General features: G+C 38.8%; 1 protein-coding gene across 6 annotated transcripts in view; it reads left to right on the top strand.

Annotated features, from left to right (window-relative positions):
- The window catches only part of FGD4 (FYVE, RhoGEF and PH domain containing 4), a 252,204-nt gene that overhangs the window by 173,732 nt on the left and 60,995 nt on the right, over positions 1 to 17,477 (top strand). For 5 of the 6 annotated variants that reach the window (XR_008670350.1, XM_031000938.2, XM_031000941.3 and 2 more), the window contains exons 3-4: positions 8,779 to 8,962; positions 14,486 to 14,993. Coding sequence is in view for 5 of the 6 variants with exons in the window: in XM_031000938.2 (XP_030856798.2) it covers positions 8,779 to 8,962; positions 14,486 to 14,993 (692 nt within the window). In the remaining variant the exon portion in view is untranslated. The remainder of the gene's footprint in view (positions 1 to 8,778; positions 8,963 to 14,485; positions 14,994 to 17,477) is intronic. The other variant, XM_031000942.3, reaches the window with a different exon arrangement.

The raw sequence follows: 17,477 nt of genomic DNA, 5'->3' as shown, positions 1-17,477 counted from the left end.
CAGCCAGTGAGTGCAAGGTAGGGCTGTTGCTCTACATCCTGCAATGCACGGGACAGTCCACAACAAAGAATTCGTACAAACTATAATATCAGTTGCTGCATTTGCAAAACTCTCACCTAGATAAAAATAAGCATGTAATTATATCTTTTTTTCCTTATGTAGATTGCTAAGAAGATTATAGTCACAATTTATTGTGGGCTTTTTTTTTTTTTTTTTGAGAGAGAGGGTTTTATTCTGTCACCCAGGCTGGAGTGCAGTGGTGTGATCTTGGCTCACTGCGGCCTCCCCCTCCCAGGTTTGAGTGATTCTCCCGCTTCAGCCTCCTCAGTAGCTGGACTACAGGAATGTACCACAACGCCCAGATAATTTTTGTATTTTTTGTTAGAGCCCGGGTTTTACCATGTTGGCAAGGCTGGTCTCAAACTCCTGACCTCAGGTGATCTTCCTGCCTTGGCCTCCCAAAGTGCTGGGATTACAGGCATGAGCCACTGTGCCCAGCCTATTGTGGTAATTTTAAAAGGGGAAAGTATTGCACATCTTTATTAGTGGTGATTATGTAGTAATGTCTCTGGAACAATATATGGTTTACGTTTTGCGTTTATTAATTACCAGTAAGTAAATATTTTTGAAGAATTATTTCTAGGTTTTTAAAAGGTGAATGAGCTAAGTTTTGTTTTATTTTGAACCTGAAAAAGGAATGACCAAAATGGCCGCCCTTTGGTATTTCAAAATCAGCAGAAAGAAAGAAAGATAAATTTTAGATTAGAGATTGGATAAACTTGCATTTGGATCCAAATTGGAATATGTAGATTTTGAAATGGATTTGTTTCATAATTAGAGCTTGTTTTGCCTCAGCCTCAGAAAATACCCTAAGGCCTTGGAAACAATGGCTTATTCACTTCATACCAATCCTAATAGTCAAACAAATTACTGAGCAACCTCCAGCATAAGTCTTTCTTCTTGTTCACCACTTTTAATACTGGCCTGTTTCCTGCCATGCTAGACAGTGACTCAAAATAGCTCCTTTAGTAATTAAAGTTAATAGTTCTTTTTCTCTTAACAGCTTCTATCCAGAACATTCTCCATAGTTCCTGATTATTTTTATAAAGTGCAAATTGTCACATAATGTCTCAATCATTAAATGCTTTAAAGAGCCACATTGTTGTTTGAGTAACTTACATAAATATACAGTACTTAAACCTATTCATTTGCTTCTAAAGTAAAAATCTATGTATAATTATCCATTCTTTTAAAAGTGTAATGTTATAATGCATTTATACATAGCCAGCTTTTGTTGTTTCTGTTTTCAAAAAGAAGAGTAATTGAAGACTACTGACTTAAACTGGCAATTGGTTTCTTTTCATTCTAGATAATTACTTTGAATGATCAATTTTTTTTTCCTATTTACATCTATAAATTTGGGTGTAATAAAACCCATCTTATTTATAGTCTAATAGAGATCTCAAATTTAGTGTGTATGAAACTGAACCGCTAACTGCTATTCTCCTCTCCAAAAATTGCTCTGCCTGCTATGTCACTTGACCATCATTCCATCCTTCTGGTAGTTGAGACCCAAGGCTTCAGAGTCATCCTTGCCTCCCCTCTCTTTCTCTCATATGTCTAATTTAATCTTATCAGGACATCTACTTTAAAAATTTACCTAGAATCCAAGTATTTCTCACTACCTTTTCCTAAGCACTGTGATCTCTTGCCTGAATTTCTATAATATCCTCTTAATTGTCCACCCTGCTTCTCCCCTGTTTTCCTCTACATTCTCAACACAGCTCCCAGAGTGATCCTGCTGAAAGTTAAGTTATATCATGTTACATTTCAGCCCAGAACCCTGCAGGGACTTCTCATTTCATGCAAAGTCAAAATAAGTGGTCCAGAGTCTACTTTCTCAGGCCTCCCTATGCACTACTTTTGTCCACATGCCCATTCTGCTCCAATCCTGCTGGCCTCCAGACCCCAGCTGTCCCTGGCTGTCATTCCATCTGCTGGAAAGCCCTTCCCCAAACAGTTCCTTCCACTTCAAGGCTTACTCAAATCCCAGCTTTTCACGGAGGCCTAACTTTGAACACCCTGTTTAAGACTGAAATCTGCCCTCCCTTTGACTTCCCACACCCTGGATGGTATTTATCTTGTTCTTTTAGCCCTCACCACGTTTTCTTCTAGCACTTACCTCCTCCCGATAAATGATTTACTTGCTATTTTTTTGTTCATTTTTCCTTTGCTCATTGATAGGCTCAATCTACTAGGCTAGAACCTAGTAGATATTCAATAAGTATTCATTTAATTAATGAAAAAGTGAAAATAAACACCCTATATAGAGGTATAAGAATTGTTCTAGGATATATATTTTCTAAATGCTGAATTCTTAGTGGTTTTATAAATTTATACTGTCATCAAAAATGTTGTGTTCACATTGCTTCATATCTTCACTGACACTTGGTATTGTCAGATTTAAAATTCTGGTCAAGCTGGGCGTGGTGGCTCAAGCCTGTAATCCCAGCACTTTGGGAGGCCGAGGTGGGCGGATCACGAGGTCAGGAGTTCGAGACCAGCCTGGCCAACATGGTGAAACCCCATCTACTAAAGATACAAAAAATTAGCCGGTCTTGGTGGTGCGTACCTGTAATCCCAACTATTCGGGAGTTTGAGGCAGCAGAATTGCTTGAACCCAGGAGGTGGAGGTTGCAGTGAGCTGAGATCGCGCCATTGCACTCCAGCCTGGGCGACAGGGCAAGACACTGTCTCAAAAAAAAAAAAAAAAAAAAAAAAGAAATGCTAAAATTCTAGTCAATCTGATTTGACAGAAACGGTATCAGTTTATGGATTTAATTTGTATTTCCCTGAAATACTAATAAGTGAGGGTGAACACTATTTTTCCTGTCTATATCCTTTGGATTGTTAGGTCTTTTAGTTAATAGTGCATAGGAGTTTATTTATTTATTTATTTACTTATGTATTTAATTTGTTTTTGAGGCAGGCTGTCTATTGCCCAGGCTGGAGTGTAGTGGCATGATCTCAGCTCACAGCAACCTCCACCTCCCGGGTTCAAGCGATTCTCCTGCCTCAGCTTCCCAAGTAGCTGGGATTACAGGCATGTGCCACCACGCCTGGCTAATTTTTGTATTTTTAGTAGAGTGGGGTTTCGCCATGTTGTTCAGGCTGGTCTCGAACTCCTGACCTCAGGTGAGCCAAATGCCTCGGCCTCCCAAAGTGCTAGGATTACAGGCATGAGACATCATGCCCCAGTTTTTTTATTCTGATTGTTATTCCTTTCTTCCTTATAATACAAAATAATTCCAGATAATACAAAAGTCTTATCTGGGTCTGTAAGATCCAGTTCTTCACAGGGCCTTGTAGAAGAGCCAAGGATGGCAGAACAAAGAATGGGGCAGATGAAGGGCATTCTTATATTTTGAAACTTTGTATCCTGCCACAAAATTTCACATAGATGTTATATGGTTATCTTAAAAATAGACATCTCATGTATGTTAATCTTGTGCAAGTACAAAGTGCTTTCATAGGTAGGGTTCTTTCGTGTGTTTTTAAATCCTTTTCTAGTCATTTACTTCTCAAAGTAGCTGTATGTTACTTTTTCAGTCTTTGATAGGAGCAGTAAGATTAAATATGAATTTGTTTTATGAAATAGTGATTTTCCTTAAGAGTTGAATGTGGCTGGGCACAGTGGCTCACGCCTGTAATCCCAGCACTTTGGGAGGCTGAGGCAGGCGGATCACCTGAGGTTGGGAGTTTGAGGCCAACCTGGCCAACATGGCAAAACCCTGTCTTTACTAAAAGTACAAAACTTAACTGGGTGTGGTGGCAGGTGCCTGTAATCCCAGCTACTCTTGAGGCTGAGGCACAAGAATCACTTGAACCTGGAAGGCGGAGGTTGCAGTGAGCTGAGATTGCACCACTACCCTCCAGCCTGGGTGACAGAGTGAGATTCTGTCTCAAAAAAAAAAAGAAAAAAAGAGCTGAATGTTAACCTATAATCATGGGTTACAAGAAGTATTGAGCTGAAACAAAGATGAGATTCATTTCCTGTTCATCAAGGAACTCAAAAGTCTAGGGAGGCAACCCTGGTTGTAAAATATTATAAAACAAAATGACAAATGTTAGTTGAGAAGATATTTGAAGATTTTTGAGGCAGAGTGGGAGGGCAAGAGGTGGAAGAGTCAGATAAGCCTTCTTAAAAAGTTGATGACTGAGGTGAGCCTTGTGGGAATTAGGGGATTTTGCCAAGTGGACCATTCTAGGTATGTGCCAAAGCCTGAAGGCCTGAAAAAACCTTACCAAGCTTACAATGGAAGATGCAATTCAGTGTGGCTGGAATCTAGGCTGCATAGGGGGTGGGAGAGTAGAGATGAGCCAAGCAGTAAGAAAGTTCCCAAGAAATCTATTTCAAAAGAAAATGAAGCCAGGAGGGGTGGCTCTCACCTGTAATCCCAGCTACTCTGGAGACTGAGATGTAGGATCACTTATGCCCAGGAGTTTGAGGTTACGATGAGATATGATTGCACCAGTGCACTCCAGCCTGGGTGACAGAGCAAGACCATCTGTGTGTGTGCGTGTGTGTATGTATGTTTACACACACACATACATACACACACACACACATAAAAGATAAAATAGAAAAGAAAATGAACCTACTGTGGTGGCTTTCCAATAGACATGTTGTTTTCATTTAGCTCTAGATATATAATAAGGTTCTTACAACATGATTCTGCAGTTGTTCATATCCTAGCAGAATTGTACTTAGCTGATCTTATTCAGCTAAGTAAATGTTATATTAGGTATATTGGATTCAGGGCACCTTTTACCTGAAAAGCTTACTTGCTCTAGGGAGCTTAACAATCAAGTAGGGAAAGACTGTGTTTGCATACTACACTGTTCTCAGAGTGTGAAACACAAATCTGGAAATGATTTTGCTAGTTTTAAATGTCACACTATTGATCTCTAGAATTAATATTTATCTGATGAAAGGGAAAAAATCTAAATAAATAATTGAAATACCAAGAAGAGGTGGAATCGGAACTTTAGGGTTTTCCATTCTCATCGTCTGTAATGCCAATAGAGACTGATAATAAACTGCATCCTTAGAATATTGCCTACAATTTATAATCTTTTCCCTTCTTACATAACTAATTTGAGAAATCTTTTTAAAAATGAATAATTGTCTATTTGATAAAATTGTAATTTCTTTAGCCCTTGATTTTTATTTTCTTTTTAGTTTTATAATATAGTCTTCATAATCTGGATTATGTTGCTATGCAAAGGATTTACTGGTCCTTTCTAATTCGTGATCTTGTATATGTGTTTATGTCAGTTTAATTACCTTTTAGGTCTCCAGCTGGACCTATGAATTAAACTGACATAACAACAGATTAGCAGAACAAAAACATACAAGAGATATAAAGGCCGTTGGCTGCAATTTGTTTGGTTGCCCAGAAGCTAAGAAAGGTGGCCATGAAGAGAAATTTAGTCTCAATAATTTGAAGTATCAATTCCTGGGTTGCTTCTACCATCTGTTGTCATTTCCTCTGGGTACAGACTATTAGACTGAAACATGAGATCCTGGTTTTTAACTGGAATTGGATTTTTTTTTTTGAGACGGGAGTTTCACTCTGTCGCACAGGCTGGAGTGCAGTGGCGTGATCTCTGCTCACTGGAAGCTCCGCCTCCCGGGTTCACGCCATTCTCCTGCCTCAGCCTCCCGAGTAGCTGGGACTACAAGCGCCCGCCACCACGCCCGGCTAATTTTTTGTATTTTTAGTAGAGACGGGGTTTCACCGTGTTAGCCAGGATGGTCTCAATCTCCTGACCTCATGATCCGCCCACCTTGGCCTCCCAAAGTGCTGGGATTACAGGCGTGAGCCACCGCGCCTGGCCTGGTATTGGATTTTTTTTGCGTCGTAAGTACATAGCATACAAGATTTCTTTTTCTTTTAGTCCTGCGTTAGATATTCCTCAGTTAACTCCATAACTTTGGGAGTTGAAAGAATCATTTTCATTCATCAGTTAGGTATTTTGAGGCAAAGTATCTGTTATTTTTATTACATTATAAATGATGAACAAGTGATAGAATTTTTTCTAAGACTGTGTGTCTAACTTTAGTCATTCATGTATCATCTTCAGATTTGTCATATCCATGTACCATTTGTTCTTTTTTATTTAAAATGTGTATATTTACTGATTTACTGTACGTTTACGTTTTCTCCCTTGCTGAATTTGATACCTCCTCTGTGCTTCTAAAATACGTATGTACCCAGTGTTCACTTTTATCAACATCATTAAAGTGCCTCTCCACTAGTATATGATGTCCTTGATGACACACTAAGTATAATGTTCCAAATATTTGCCACACATAATGCAAATAGACACTATAAATATAGCTGTGATCAAAAGTAATGTATTCCTTACCTTCATCAATTCCTGCCTTGTGGAGGAAAAAAAACCTTTAAATTCATAATATATTTACTATTTTACCGCAGCTTTATTATTTAATCCTACTCATTACTAATTATTTAATAATTATGCCACAAATTGTGATAAGCAATTTGGAGAAAGCACACAGTGCTTATGAAACAGTTTAAGAGGTGGACACAATTTAGATTGGGAAAGTGGGTGGAGTCATCCCTGAGAAAGTGATGGGTATCATTGTATTTTAGTTTTTCTCTCATCTGGCACATAATAAATAAGGCATGTTTAAGTGAGTAAACTCTAGGTAGATGAATGAGTTATTTCATAACAATTTTAGCACACAAAATTATATTCACTTCCTTCTTTTAGTATTCTAGCTAAGAATGTTGAATTATTCATAACCTTAAGTGGTTTGTTATTTTTTGGGGGGTGGGAGATTTTCCTGTTTTACTGCATTAGTTCATATTTACTACTCATAATGTTAAAAGGGTTTTTTGGTGGGAGATTTTCCTGTTTTGCTACATTAGTACATACTTATTCTACACAGAAGTTTTTTTCTGTAAAATTAACAAATATTACACTTATATAAGCCCCACTGTTCCCAAATAATACTATGTTAATCACTCCCCCAAACATATGTTGGAAAATATCATTTTCACAAAAGAAGCATGCCATTTTTAAATTGAGATTTTCTTATTGTTTGTATTGAAAGAGAATTAAGTGAATTAATTGCTCCACTTGTAGTTCATTGTGACATTTCTTTCCTTCCCTATAATAAATTGATAACTGGCACTGAAATGATGAAATCTAGGCCAGTGAGCATGAGCCAACTGTCAGCTAACTGAGTTTATAAAAGAGATGAGATCACTAAAAACCAGGGGAACCAGCTGGGGGAAAATGGGGCATGTAATTAGGAGGCGACATGACTCCTCACCCTTCTTCCAGAAGGTAAGAAAAGGATTTAAGGAAGAAAAAAGATGATTCTATTTGATCTGTCAACGCTGCTTATTTAAAAATACTACATGTTATATAGTATTTTACCCTGAATGTTAATCTTAGAGAAAAGTAATACTGGTTTTCAAAAGTGAAGTAATTTCTTTACTGATTGTGCACTTAACGGCATATTATTTTATCATCTACAGTGTGTTAGGGAAACTCTGTAGATTTTAGTATTTCATGAAATGATCTTTATTTATCCTATTAATTGATTGAAGGACTTATGAAGAAAGTAGATGATTTGTGGTATATTGATGCAGGCCAACCATCTTAAGCTGTTTAGTGTTGTTATATGGGAATACCCGAAGCTGGGTAATGTATGAAGAGGCTTATTTGGCTCACAGTTCTGCAGGCTGTACAGGAAGCACAGTGCCACCATCTGCTTGACTTCTGGTGAGGGCCTCAGGCTGCTTCCACTCATGGCAGAAGATAAAGGGTAGCTGGCATGTATAAAGATCACATGGAGAGAGAGGAAGCAAGAGAGAGAAGGGGGAAGTTTCAGGCTCTTTTTAATAACCAGTCTTGGAGGAACTAATGGAGCAAGAACCTATTCACTATGGCAAGAATTGTACCAAGCCATACGTGAGGGATCTGCACTCATGACTCAAACCCCTCCTATAGTTCCCACCTCCAACATTGGGGTCCAGATTTCAACATGATGTTTGGAGGGGACAAATATCCAAGCCTGTAGCACCAACTCTGTTACCCCAGGCCAGTCACTAAACCTCTCTAAGCCTTCATAGACATAAGAAGAGAATAGTAGTACCTACCTGAGAGAACTATAAAGTATAAAATTTCATCAAAGATCAAATCAGATAAAGTGCTTTTGTTAAATGGGAAGAAGATGCTATATTAATGCAACATTGTATTACTGTTGTTTCTTGTTGTTTTGTTGGCTTTTATGTTGTTTAACTTACTAGCTGTGGATTCTGGTATATCAACTATAACTATTAGAAAACCTGTTTTGTAGCAGACAATGTATCTCTAGGATTTAGTTTTAAATTTAGCATCACCTTTTCCCTGTTGAGATGAATAACTGCTGTGTTATCTGTAATAGACCTTAGAATGCTTTAGCCTTATGTAGAGTCCTAGGTGTTTAATATTGCCATATTTAAGATGCAATAAAATTAAAAGAACCACTTAAGTTTGGAGATGGGATTTCCACAAGGCATGAAGCAAATGTCCAAAATGAACAGAAGTCTTTTGGTTATGGTTTAGTTCAAAATTTGACACCTGCCCCCTTTACAATAATTTTATAATGCTGAATATTTTTGCACCCAGGACACCAGAATTTTTATTGTTATTGAACAAAATATCAGTGAAATACTGAATTCTATTCTTTTTCTACAGTGCCTCCAAAGCCATTACACCTGCAGAATTCACCTTCGTCCAATATACACCAAACCCCCAGGCATAAAGCTTTACCTAGTGCAAAACCAAGGATGGAGGAAATTAAACCTGCCTCTGCTTCTTGTGTCTCAAAAGAAAAACCCAGTAAGGTATCAGATCTCATCAGTCGCTTTGAAGGAGGCAGGTAAGAGCTAATTTACAATGGGAGAAGGCAGGAGAAGAAGAAAGCTGATTTTCGAAAAAATGATAGTCATAGATACATTCTAAATAAAAAGCATAATATCTTATTCCATTAGGTTTGGTAGGCCTTCAGAAAGGGTGAATTTTTAAAACGAATGACTTAATCTTACCCTAATATGAACTGTCATTTACTATGTATTAGCTAGGTACAGTACTGTAGGCCACCAGCTTTTTCATGAAATTGTGTGCTTTGGTATTTGTGTGCTTTCTCTCGTTTCCTCTGTATCTCTGTGTGTCATTCTCTATGTGTTACTCCTTGTGGGTCATTCTGTGGGATGCTCAATATCTGGGTTGGAAAGTCTGAGCGGATGCCTCTGTCTCTTCGTTTCTCACTTTGTATGTTTGTGAATGTGACCCCTGTGGGCTTGTCTCCTCCCTGGGGCCCTCTCTTCTTTCCATCCCATTTTATTTAATGTGGGTCTTCTATACCCATTCAGTCCCGGTTTCCCCTCTCCATATACTCCATCATATGCTAGGTTTTGCAAAGAGATATTATTACCAATGACAAAATGTATGCTAAATTTCAGTTTTGTATTTATTAAATATAATTTATATTCTTTAGTCCCAATGTTTGGAAAAAACAAAGGTAGGTGAAATATTATATTTCTCATTTAAAGATAAACAGAACCCACATAAGTTGCTTTTCTCCTTATGAAACTCTCAATTGTTTATTTTTTCTTAGTCTTTTGATAAAAAGAAATTTTGTCACTGACTTAAATATAATTTTAAGCAATTTTATCAGTAGGATTTTGTTACCTGTCACCAAAAGTCTATGTACAACTAAACAGAATGTGTATAACTTCAATTTCATCCTTGAAACCAAGTATTTTCATTCATTTCAGTGTATTATTTGGGACTTGTTAACCATTAGGGTTATTTTATTATTTATTTGTCGGATTTACTGTTACTTATGTAATGAAATCATAGCTTGGAAATAGTTTGATTATCTTCTGGGAATTGTGAACAAGCACAAAACCTGCAGTGTCCCTCATTTTTTAAATGGGTCTAACAGATGTTGGTTCCTCCTATCAATTTCCTGTGACAACTCAGAGGCCCCGTCTATTTTACAAAGTTACAAGTTCTGGAGAGAAGCCTGTCTTCAATTTTCATTCCTGATAAATTGTAGGAACTTTGGTCATAAATATTTCAACTTCAGCATCTCTTCCTCTGAAGTAGGATTTATAGGACCTTTGCTATCTTGAATTACAGTGATCTTTACTTAGAATGGTTTATTTCCATTTAAAACTTTTTTTTTGCTGCTCAGGGTAAATTGACTTGATAACAACAGAGTGACCCCTCATGTTTGCAAATTCCAGGGGCCATGCCTAGTGACTGCATAATAGGGGGGGCTGGAGCCCTGATCCCTGTCATAAGGCATGTCAGAGCCTGCATCCCTAGATTTCAGGGATAACTCTCTGAAGCCTGGAAAGGGTCAGTATTCCAAAGGCTGCATCCTCTCATCCTCTCCATTTTGGTTAACCCACTGCATTGTTTTAGATTCCTCTACATGAGAACTGTTTGTACTTTTTCCACTTAATGTTTTTTTAATCATTCAAGCTTCACAAATTCAATCCTGTTTTGATGCAAAGGTTGAAGGTTTAATTCATCTAAGGAAAAATGTGCTATAATTTATGATTTTTTTTTTAAGCAAGTTTGTTCCGAGTGCAAATTGGGTATAGTGTGTTTCGGCAGGTCTGGTGAAGAAATATTATTTGTGGTAGAGTCCACTGCCAATACAAAAAACAATGTTATGTTCTCAGTGAGGTATTACCACTACAGACTGGCCCCTAAAGTGTTTGTGTGGGTTAATACTGCATTGGATCTATAGGACTTAAGTAGGAGATTTGTATTTACTGTTGAGTGATATCCTTGCCATTGCAAGGGTCGTTTTCATTTTTAACCTTCCTTATGAGAGCTTAGACTAGCTTTGTAAAATAGAGGGAGGCTCTGAGTTGTCACAGGAAATTGATAGGAAGAACCAACATCTGTTAGAGTGGAGTCTGGTCAGAATGGTCATATCATACTGTTGTTAAGACCTTACCCGGCTGGGTACGGTGGCTCATGCCTATAATCCCAGCACTTTGGGAGGCCACATTGGTTGGATTGTCTGAGCTCAGTAGTTCGAGATCAGCCTGGGTAACGTGGCAGAACCCTATCTCTACAAAAAATACAAAAATTAGCCAGGTATGGTGGTGCACGCCTGTGGTCCCAGCTACTTGGGAGGCTGATGTGAAAGGATTGCTTGAGCCCCAGGAGGTCAAGGCTGCAGTGAGCCGAGATTGTGCCACTGCACTCCAGCCTGGGCGACGGAGTGGGACCCTGCCTTAAAAAAAAAAAAAAAAAACATCGTAGCACTAGTTTGTTAAGATGAGAGATTTGGAGCAAGTAGATTTTCTTTAATTTTTACTGTGGTTTCCTTCTTTCTCCTATTCCTCCTTCTTTCTCTCTTTCAGGTTAAGAGAGAGTACTCTTTTTAACCTAGGAACCACTTTAAGATTTTAGAAATAAGAATATGTTTCTACAGACCTGAACATTAGTGGGTTTTTTTTTTGTTTTTTTTTTTTTTTTTGAGACGGAGTTTTGCTCTTGATGCCCAGGCTGGAGGGCAATGGCACGATCTCAGCTCACCACGACCTCCGCCTCCCAGGTTCAAGCAATTTTCCTGCCTCAGCCTCCTGAATAGCTGGGATTACAAGGCATGCACCACCACGCCTGGCTAATTTTGTATTTTTAGTAGAGACGGGGTTTATCCATGTTGAGGCTGGGCTCGAACTCCTGACCTCAGGTGATCTGCCCGCCTTGGCCTCCCAAAGTGCTGGGATTACCGGCATGAGCTACCGTGCCCGGCCGGAACATTGGTTTTTCCCATGGACACTCCAAGGTCAACTGTTTTCTCCTTATGGTTTGGCATCCAGAAAGCAGCAGGAATCTTCCAAGTACTGGTTCGACTACTGCTTTTACTAACTCCTTACCCACGTTATCCTTCCCCGTCTCCTCTCCCTCCCTACTCATACCCTTGATATCACTTACTATGGGACATTTGCAGCTCTCATTCAAAGCCATCGTTTAGATAAGACCTGAACATGCTTAAATTTGTTTCAGAGGATCTGTTGAGGATCTTTCCACCAGGGAATCCAGAGACTGATGTGGGCAGGAGAAGGAGGACAGTTTGATTCAAATCTCTAAAGACTACTTGGGAAATTATCCAGGCCAAAGTTGTCCTCCTCAAGGGGGCAAATCTCAACTGAAGAGTGTGTAACATTTATTTGTATTGCCCACCTCCAATTTTTATATATATGACATTTTCCCCTACTCAATTTATCCTTTCTTTCCTCTGGTGTTGGACTTTACCTGTATCTTTTTTCCTCCCTCATCACTTTCTTGCTGTCTACTTTTATTCCCTGTTTCATTCTCCAGTCCAGATCAGCAGTGATTGGGAAGGGTGGGGTGGGAGCAAAGGTGACACATCTCAGCATTGTCCTTGGGACCAGGCTGCTTGCTGTTTCATTCCCCACCTCCCTTTATCCCGTTACCTGCACAGGGGAAGATAATCAGCCCTAGACTTTCTTCCTTCATTTTGCCTGCAGCCTATTCACCTGATGCTCATTCTGTCCTTCTGCTCCAGTACATCATAACTTGGGGTGAAGACCATGGGATTTAGAGTTGGATTCATGGTTTGACCTCTGGCTTTTCTGCTTGTTACATTGTGACATTGGCCACCTTAATTTCTAAGCCTAGATTTCTCTATGGGATCCCTGTCTTTGGAATTATTGTGAGGATGAAACAAGGTAATTATTGTAAGGGGCTTCTTATAGTTTGTGGTTCTTAGTAAGCACTTAATAAATGTTTCTGGCTGTTATTATTGTCACAATCATCATCATTATCATGGTTATTCAAAGTTCATCAAATATTTATTGAGTACTTCCCGTGTCAAGCGCCATGCTAAGAGGTAGGAGTAAAGCAGAGAGGAAGTCTGCAACCTCACCGAGTTTTAGTTGCTTTCTTTCTTCTCATTTAGGTCACAGGAATCTTTCAAAGAGTATAGCCCTCAGTTTTGTGCTCCATTCCCCACCCCACTCCCAGAATCCTAGATTAAAATCTGTACAAATGGCCGGGCGCGGTGGCTCATGCCTATAATCCCAGCACTTTGGGAGGCCGAGGCGGGCGGATCACGAGGTCAGGAGATCGAGACCATCCTGGCTAACACGGTGAAACCCCGTCTCTACTAAAAATACAAAAAATTAGCCGAGCATGGTGGCAGGTGCCTGTAGTCCCAGCTACTCGGGAGGCTGAGGCAGGAGAATGGTGTGAACCCAGGAGGCGTAGCTTGCAGTGAGCCGAGATTGCGCCACTGCACTCCAGCCTGGGTGACAGACTGAGACTCCGTCTCAAAAAAAAAAAAAAAAAAAAAAAAATCTGTACAAATATTTCGACAGGAATATTGTTATATGTTGGGAGTAAGTTTCATTCTCCTATTAAGACTACTGTTATGTCAAGCAGTAATAACGACTTTAAAGAAAAATAAAATCAGATGTGGAGTTAGTGATGGAGAGTGCTGTTATGATAGATGAATCTAGGAAAGCCTCTTTGGAGAGGTGATACCTGAACAGAACCCCGAATGATAAGAAGAAATACCAGTGTTTTAGGAGAGATTGTCCTAAGCAGAGAACACCAGCTGCAAAGACCCCAAGACACATACACTTGGTTATTAAGAATGGGAGCAGCAAGGAGTATAGCAAGAACACAGTGAGTTAAGGAAGAATGAAATCTAATGAGGCCATGCACTTTGGGAACTAGAGTATGTAGAATCTCATAGGCTGTCACTGGGACTTGAGTTTTCCCTTGAGTGTGTGAGGAAGCCCTCAGAGTTTGTGACTGACTTGTAGAGGTTCTAGTGGAGGGGATCAGAGTGGAAACAAAGAGACCAGTTAAAAAGGTATGGCAGCATGAATAAAAAAGTTTTGAGAGTATTCATTATGCCTTCCAAATAAAAAACTTTTTGGTTCATAATTTGTTCATAAATTAAGGACTGGCTACACTGTACTATTTAAAAATGTTAAGAAACATCAATAAGTAAAAATGTTAGGAAGAGATGATAAATACATAAGTATTATATCTAACTAAGTCTTTACTAACTAGTCACATTATTAAACAGTGCAAGGATCAAGAAAAGTTAAGCATTGAAAAATAAATAAGTTACAAATAAAATAAACAGCCCAAGGAAATGTTCCAGTCCCCATAGGTAGACTCGGGGTCATCTTCTTTATTTAAATCTTTATTTAAATGTGGATAGCATCCCAAGAGACTTGGGGCTACACTAAGAATATTCAAATCCATGTTTCTGAAACCATCAGAGATAGAAAAAAAAAAGTAGCGAATATCCCTTTTCAACTGGAATAAACTTGTCTTAATTCTAGAACTTTTCCATGCCAATGTTTTCATGCTTCCTTTGTATTTTATCTTTTAGCTCATTATCAAATTATAGTGATTTGAAGAAAGAGTCTGCTGTGAACCTAAATGCTCCTAGAACCCCAGGAAGGCATGGATTGACAACCACACCTCAACAAAAACTCCTCTCCCAGCACTTGCCACAGAGGCAGGGAAATGATACAGATAAGACTCAGGGTGCACAGACTTGTGTGGCCAACGGTGTAATGGCAGCACAAAACCAGATGGAAGGTGAGGAGGAGAAAGCTGCCACTCTTAGCCCAGATACTTCTATTCAAGCCTCTGAACTCTTGCTTGATATGCACATAGTGAATGGAGAAAGAGATGAAACTGCCACAGCTCCTGCATCACCCACAACAGATAGCTGTGATGGAAATGCTTCTGACAGTAGCTACAGGACTCCAGGCATAGGCCCAGTGCTTCCCCTAGAAGAAAGAGGGGCAGAAACAGAAACCAAGGTACAAGAGAGGGAAAATGGGGAAAGCCCTCTGGAACTGGAGCAGCTGGACCAGCACCATGAGATGAAGGTAGAGCATGAGACTAGCTCATAAGCAGGGAAAACCCTGCCTATTCGATTGTTGTCTTAAAACTCTTTATTTATTGCACCCCTGAAATGTATGAATCAGATCACCCACACTGGCAGTTAAACGATTTTCAAGCTCTGGCTGCTGATGAGCATTTCCCCTATACTCTAAGCAGATATTTCACTTTTTCTTTTCATGTAGTTTCTGTTAATATCTCTGTTGTAATTTCAGGAGTCAGAACAGTGTGGAAACTTTAATATAGGAAATCCACAAATGTATTGTTTTTACATAGAAAGAAAATGTTCCTTGTTGCTCTAGATGTTGGTGCTGTATCCCTAATACTTACGGGCCAAGCAAGAAGAAATTGTATAATCTTTGTTGTTCAGAAGTTTCTAATAGAATAAATAGGCCTGTAAGATGAACTTGCCACTAGTAAATAAATAGGCCTGTAAGATGAACTTGCCACTAGTAAATGTTACTTTTAAGGACATGAATATGGAAGTATTAAATTATTCAACAGATTATAACTCTAGGCTTTTAATTCTTTTAAGTTTTCTAATTAATACCCAATTTTATAATAAATGGTGTAGTCTTTGAGTTAGAAGGCCATTTAAAAATCATTTTAGAGCCAGGCATGGTGGCTGATTGCTGTAATCCCAATACTTTGCGGGGCCAAGGCAGGAAGAATTCCTCAGCCCAGTAATTCAAGACCAGCCTGGGCAACATGGTGAGAGCCCATATCTACAAAAATTTTAAAACTTAGCAGAGCATGGTAGTTTGCACCTGTGGTCTCAGCTACTCGGAAGGCTGAGGTGGGAGAATTTCTTGAGCCCAGGAGGTCAAGGCTGTAATGAGCCATGATTGTGCCACTGCACACCAGCCAGGGTGACAGAGCGAAACCCTGTCTCAAAAAACAAGGAAAAAAAATCTTAGTTTAGCAGTTCATTTATAGAAGAAGAAATAGTCCCAGAAAGCTTATGATTTTTTTTCAAGGTCACGCTGTTTTTTGAATAATAGCTCACAACCCTCATGCTGTGACTCCCAGGCCAGTGTTGTGTCCCTGAAGCAACACATCGCAAACTTAAATGGCTAAATGCAAGAAATGTCAATAAATGAAGCCATGGGTAATAAGCTGGTGGGATTGTTGAGTACTGGACATTTCTGTCCTTTCTAAAGAAGAAAGTGATTTGATGAACTGCCTGGATGGGGTTTCTGCTCATATGCACAATGTCAGCTAAGAAAGAGCTGATTTGCTGGTGAAACATATACTGACTCTGAAGCAGAGAAAGTTTAAAGAAGGAAGTGGGTGGGAGAAAGTGAGTCTTACTTGGTAACATTATCTGAAATAGTAAAGAAACAGGACATTGCAAAGTGAATCCCTATGCCTCAATACAATGATAGATTTTTAGTTTATTTGTTCGTGAACCATGATGGAAGGAAGAGAAGGTTAGAACCAAGAAAATCTTTTGCCACTGTTGGGATGATGCCACCAACAAGTATATATAAAATAGTAAGAGCTGTTCTTACAAAGAAAAATATTCTAATTGGTGATGATGCCTATGGTTGTTGGATGGTACTTTTTCTTCCCTTCACATATTATTATGGATGCATTTTCTTAGATGAATCTTACCTCTTTGGGAGAGATTTTATAGAATTTTCCTATTAAACTAGTGAAACATAGAATAGTACTACTGGCCTTTCTCCTGAATGGGCCTTTACACAGTGGATGGCACATGCTGTATGTGGGAAGAAAAAGCAAATTTTCTCTGCAGAGCGGTTGATGCGAACACCACATCTCTCCTGTTAAAATGGAATGTTAGGATTTCATATCTGTGCTGCGGCCGTGTGTTCACCTTCGCTGCACTGATGTTTGTTATGTTGCCTTTCCTTGTTCCTAAATGCAAACATACATCTCAGTAGTGTTAAGATGGTAAATCTTATTAGGTGTATTTTACCACAATTAAGAAAAAGAAATTAATAGAAATGTCAATAGTAATATAGTGGACCAAACAATTAGAACAAAGAAATCTCAATTCTACTTCTGGCTTGTCCATTAACTAGCAATTATTGAACAAGTCAATAATTCTTTGTGTGTTTAGTGAAAGAATCTAAACTGTATATAATCTTAAGGCCGTATCTTCATGTTGTAACCGCCTCTCCCAAAAAAAAAGAAAAATCTTAAGGCCCATTTCAGTGATTATATATTAATTCTGTTATGCTGTGATGTAGGTATATTCCCTTGTTAGCATAGCACACCAGATTATCAGCTGCTGCTTAAGCTGTCCAATGTGTTGAACTTCTAAGATATAATGGAATATTTTTAGTTTCAATATGCAGACAACTGAAAAACTTTAATCTTCCTGGAAGTGGAAATAGATACTTACTTCAGAATAGTCTTAAATATGTTTCATTTAAGCTGTGTTAGATTTGATGGGCATTTCCCAAATGCCCATAGGAGTGGGAAAATGAAGGGATAGGGAATGAAAG

This window comes from Gorilla gorilla, chromosome 10 (genome assembly GCF_029281585.2).
Source record: "Gorilla gorilla gorilla isolate KB3781 chromosome 10, NHGRI_mGorGor1-v2.1_pri, whole genome shotgun sequence".
Classification (NCBI taxonomy): Eukaryota; Metazoa; Chordata; class Mammalia; order Primates; family Hominidae; genus Gorilla; species Gorilla gorilla.
This window is presented reverse-complemented; position numbering and strand designations above follow the sequence as displayed.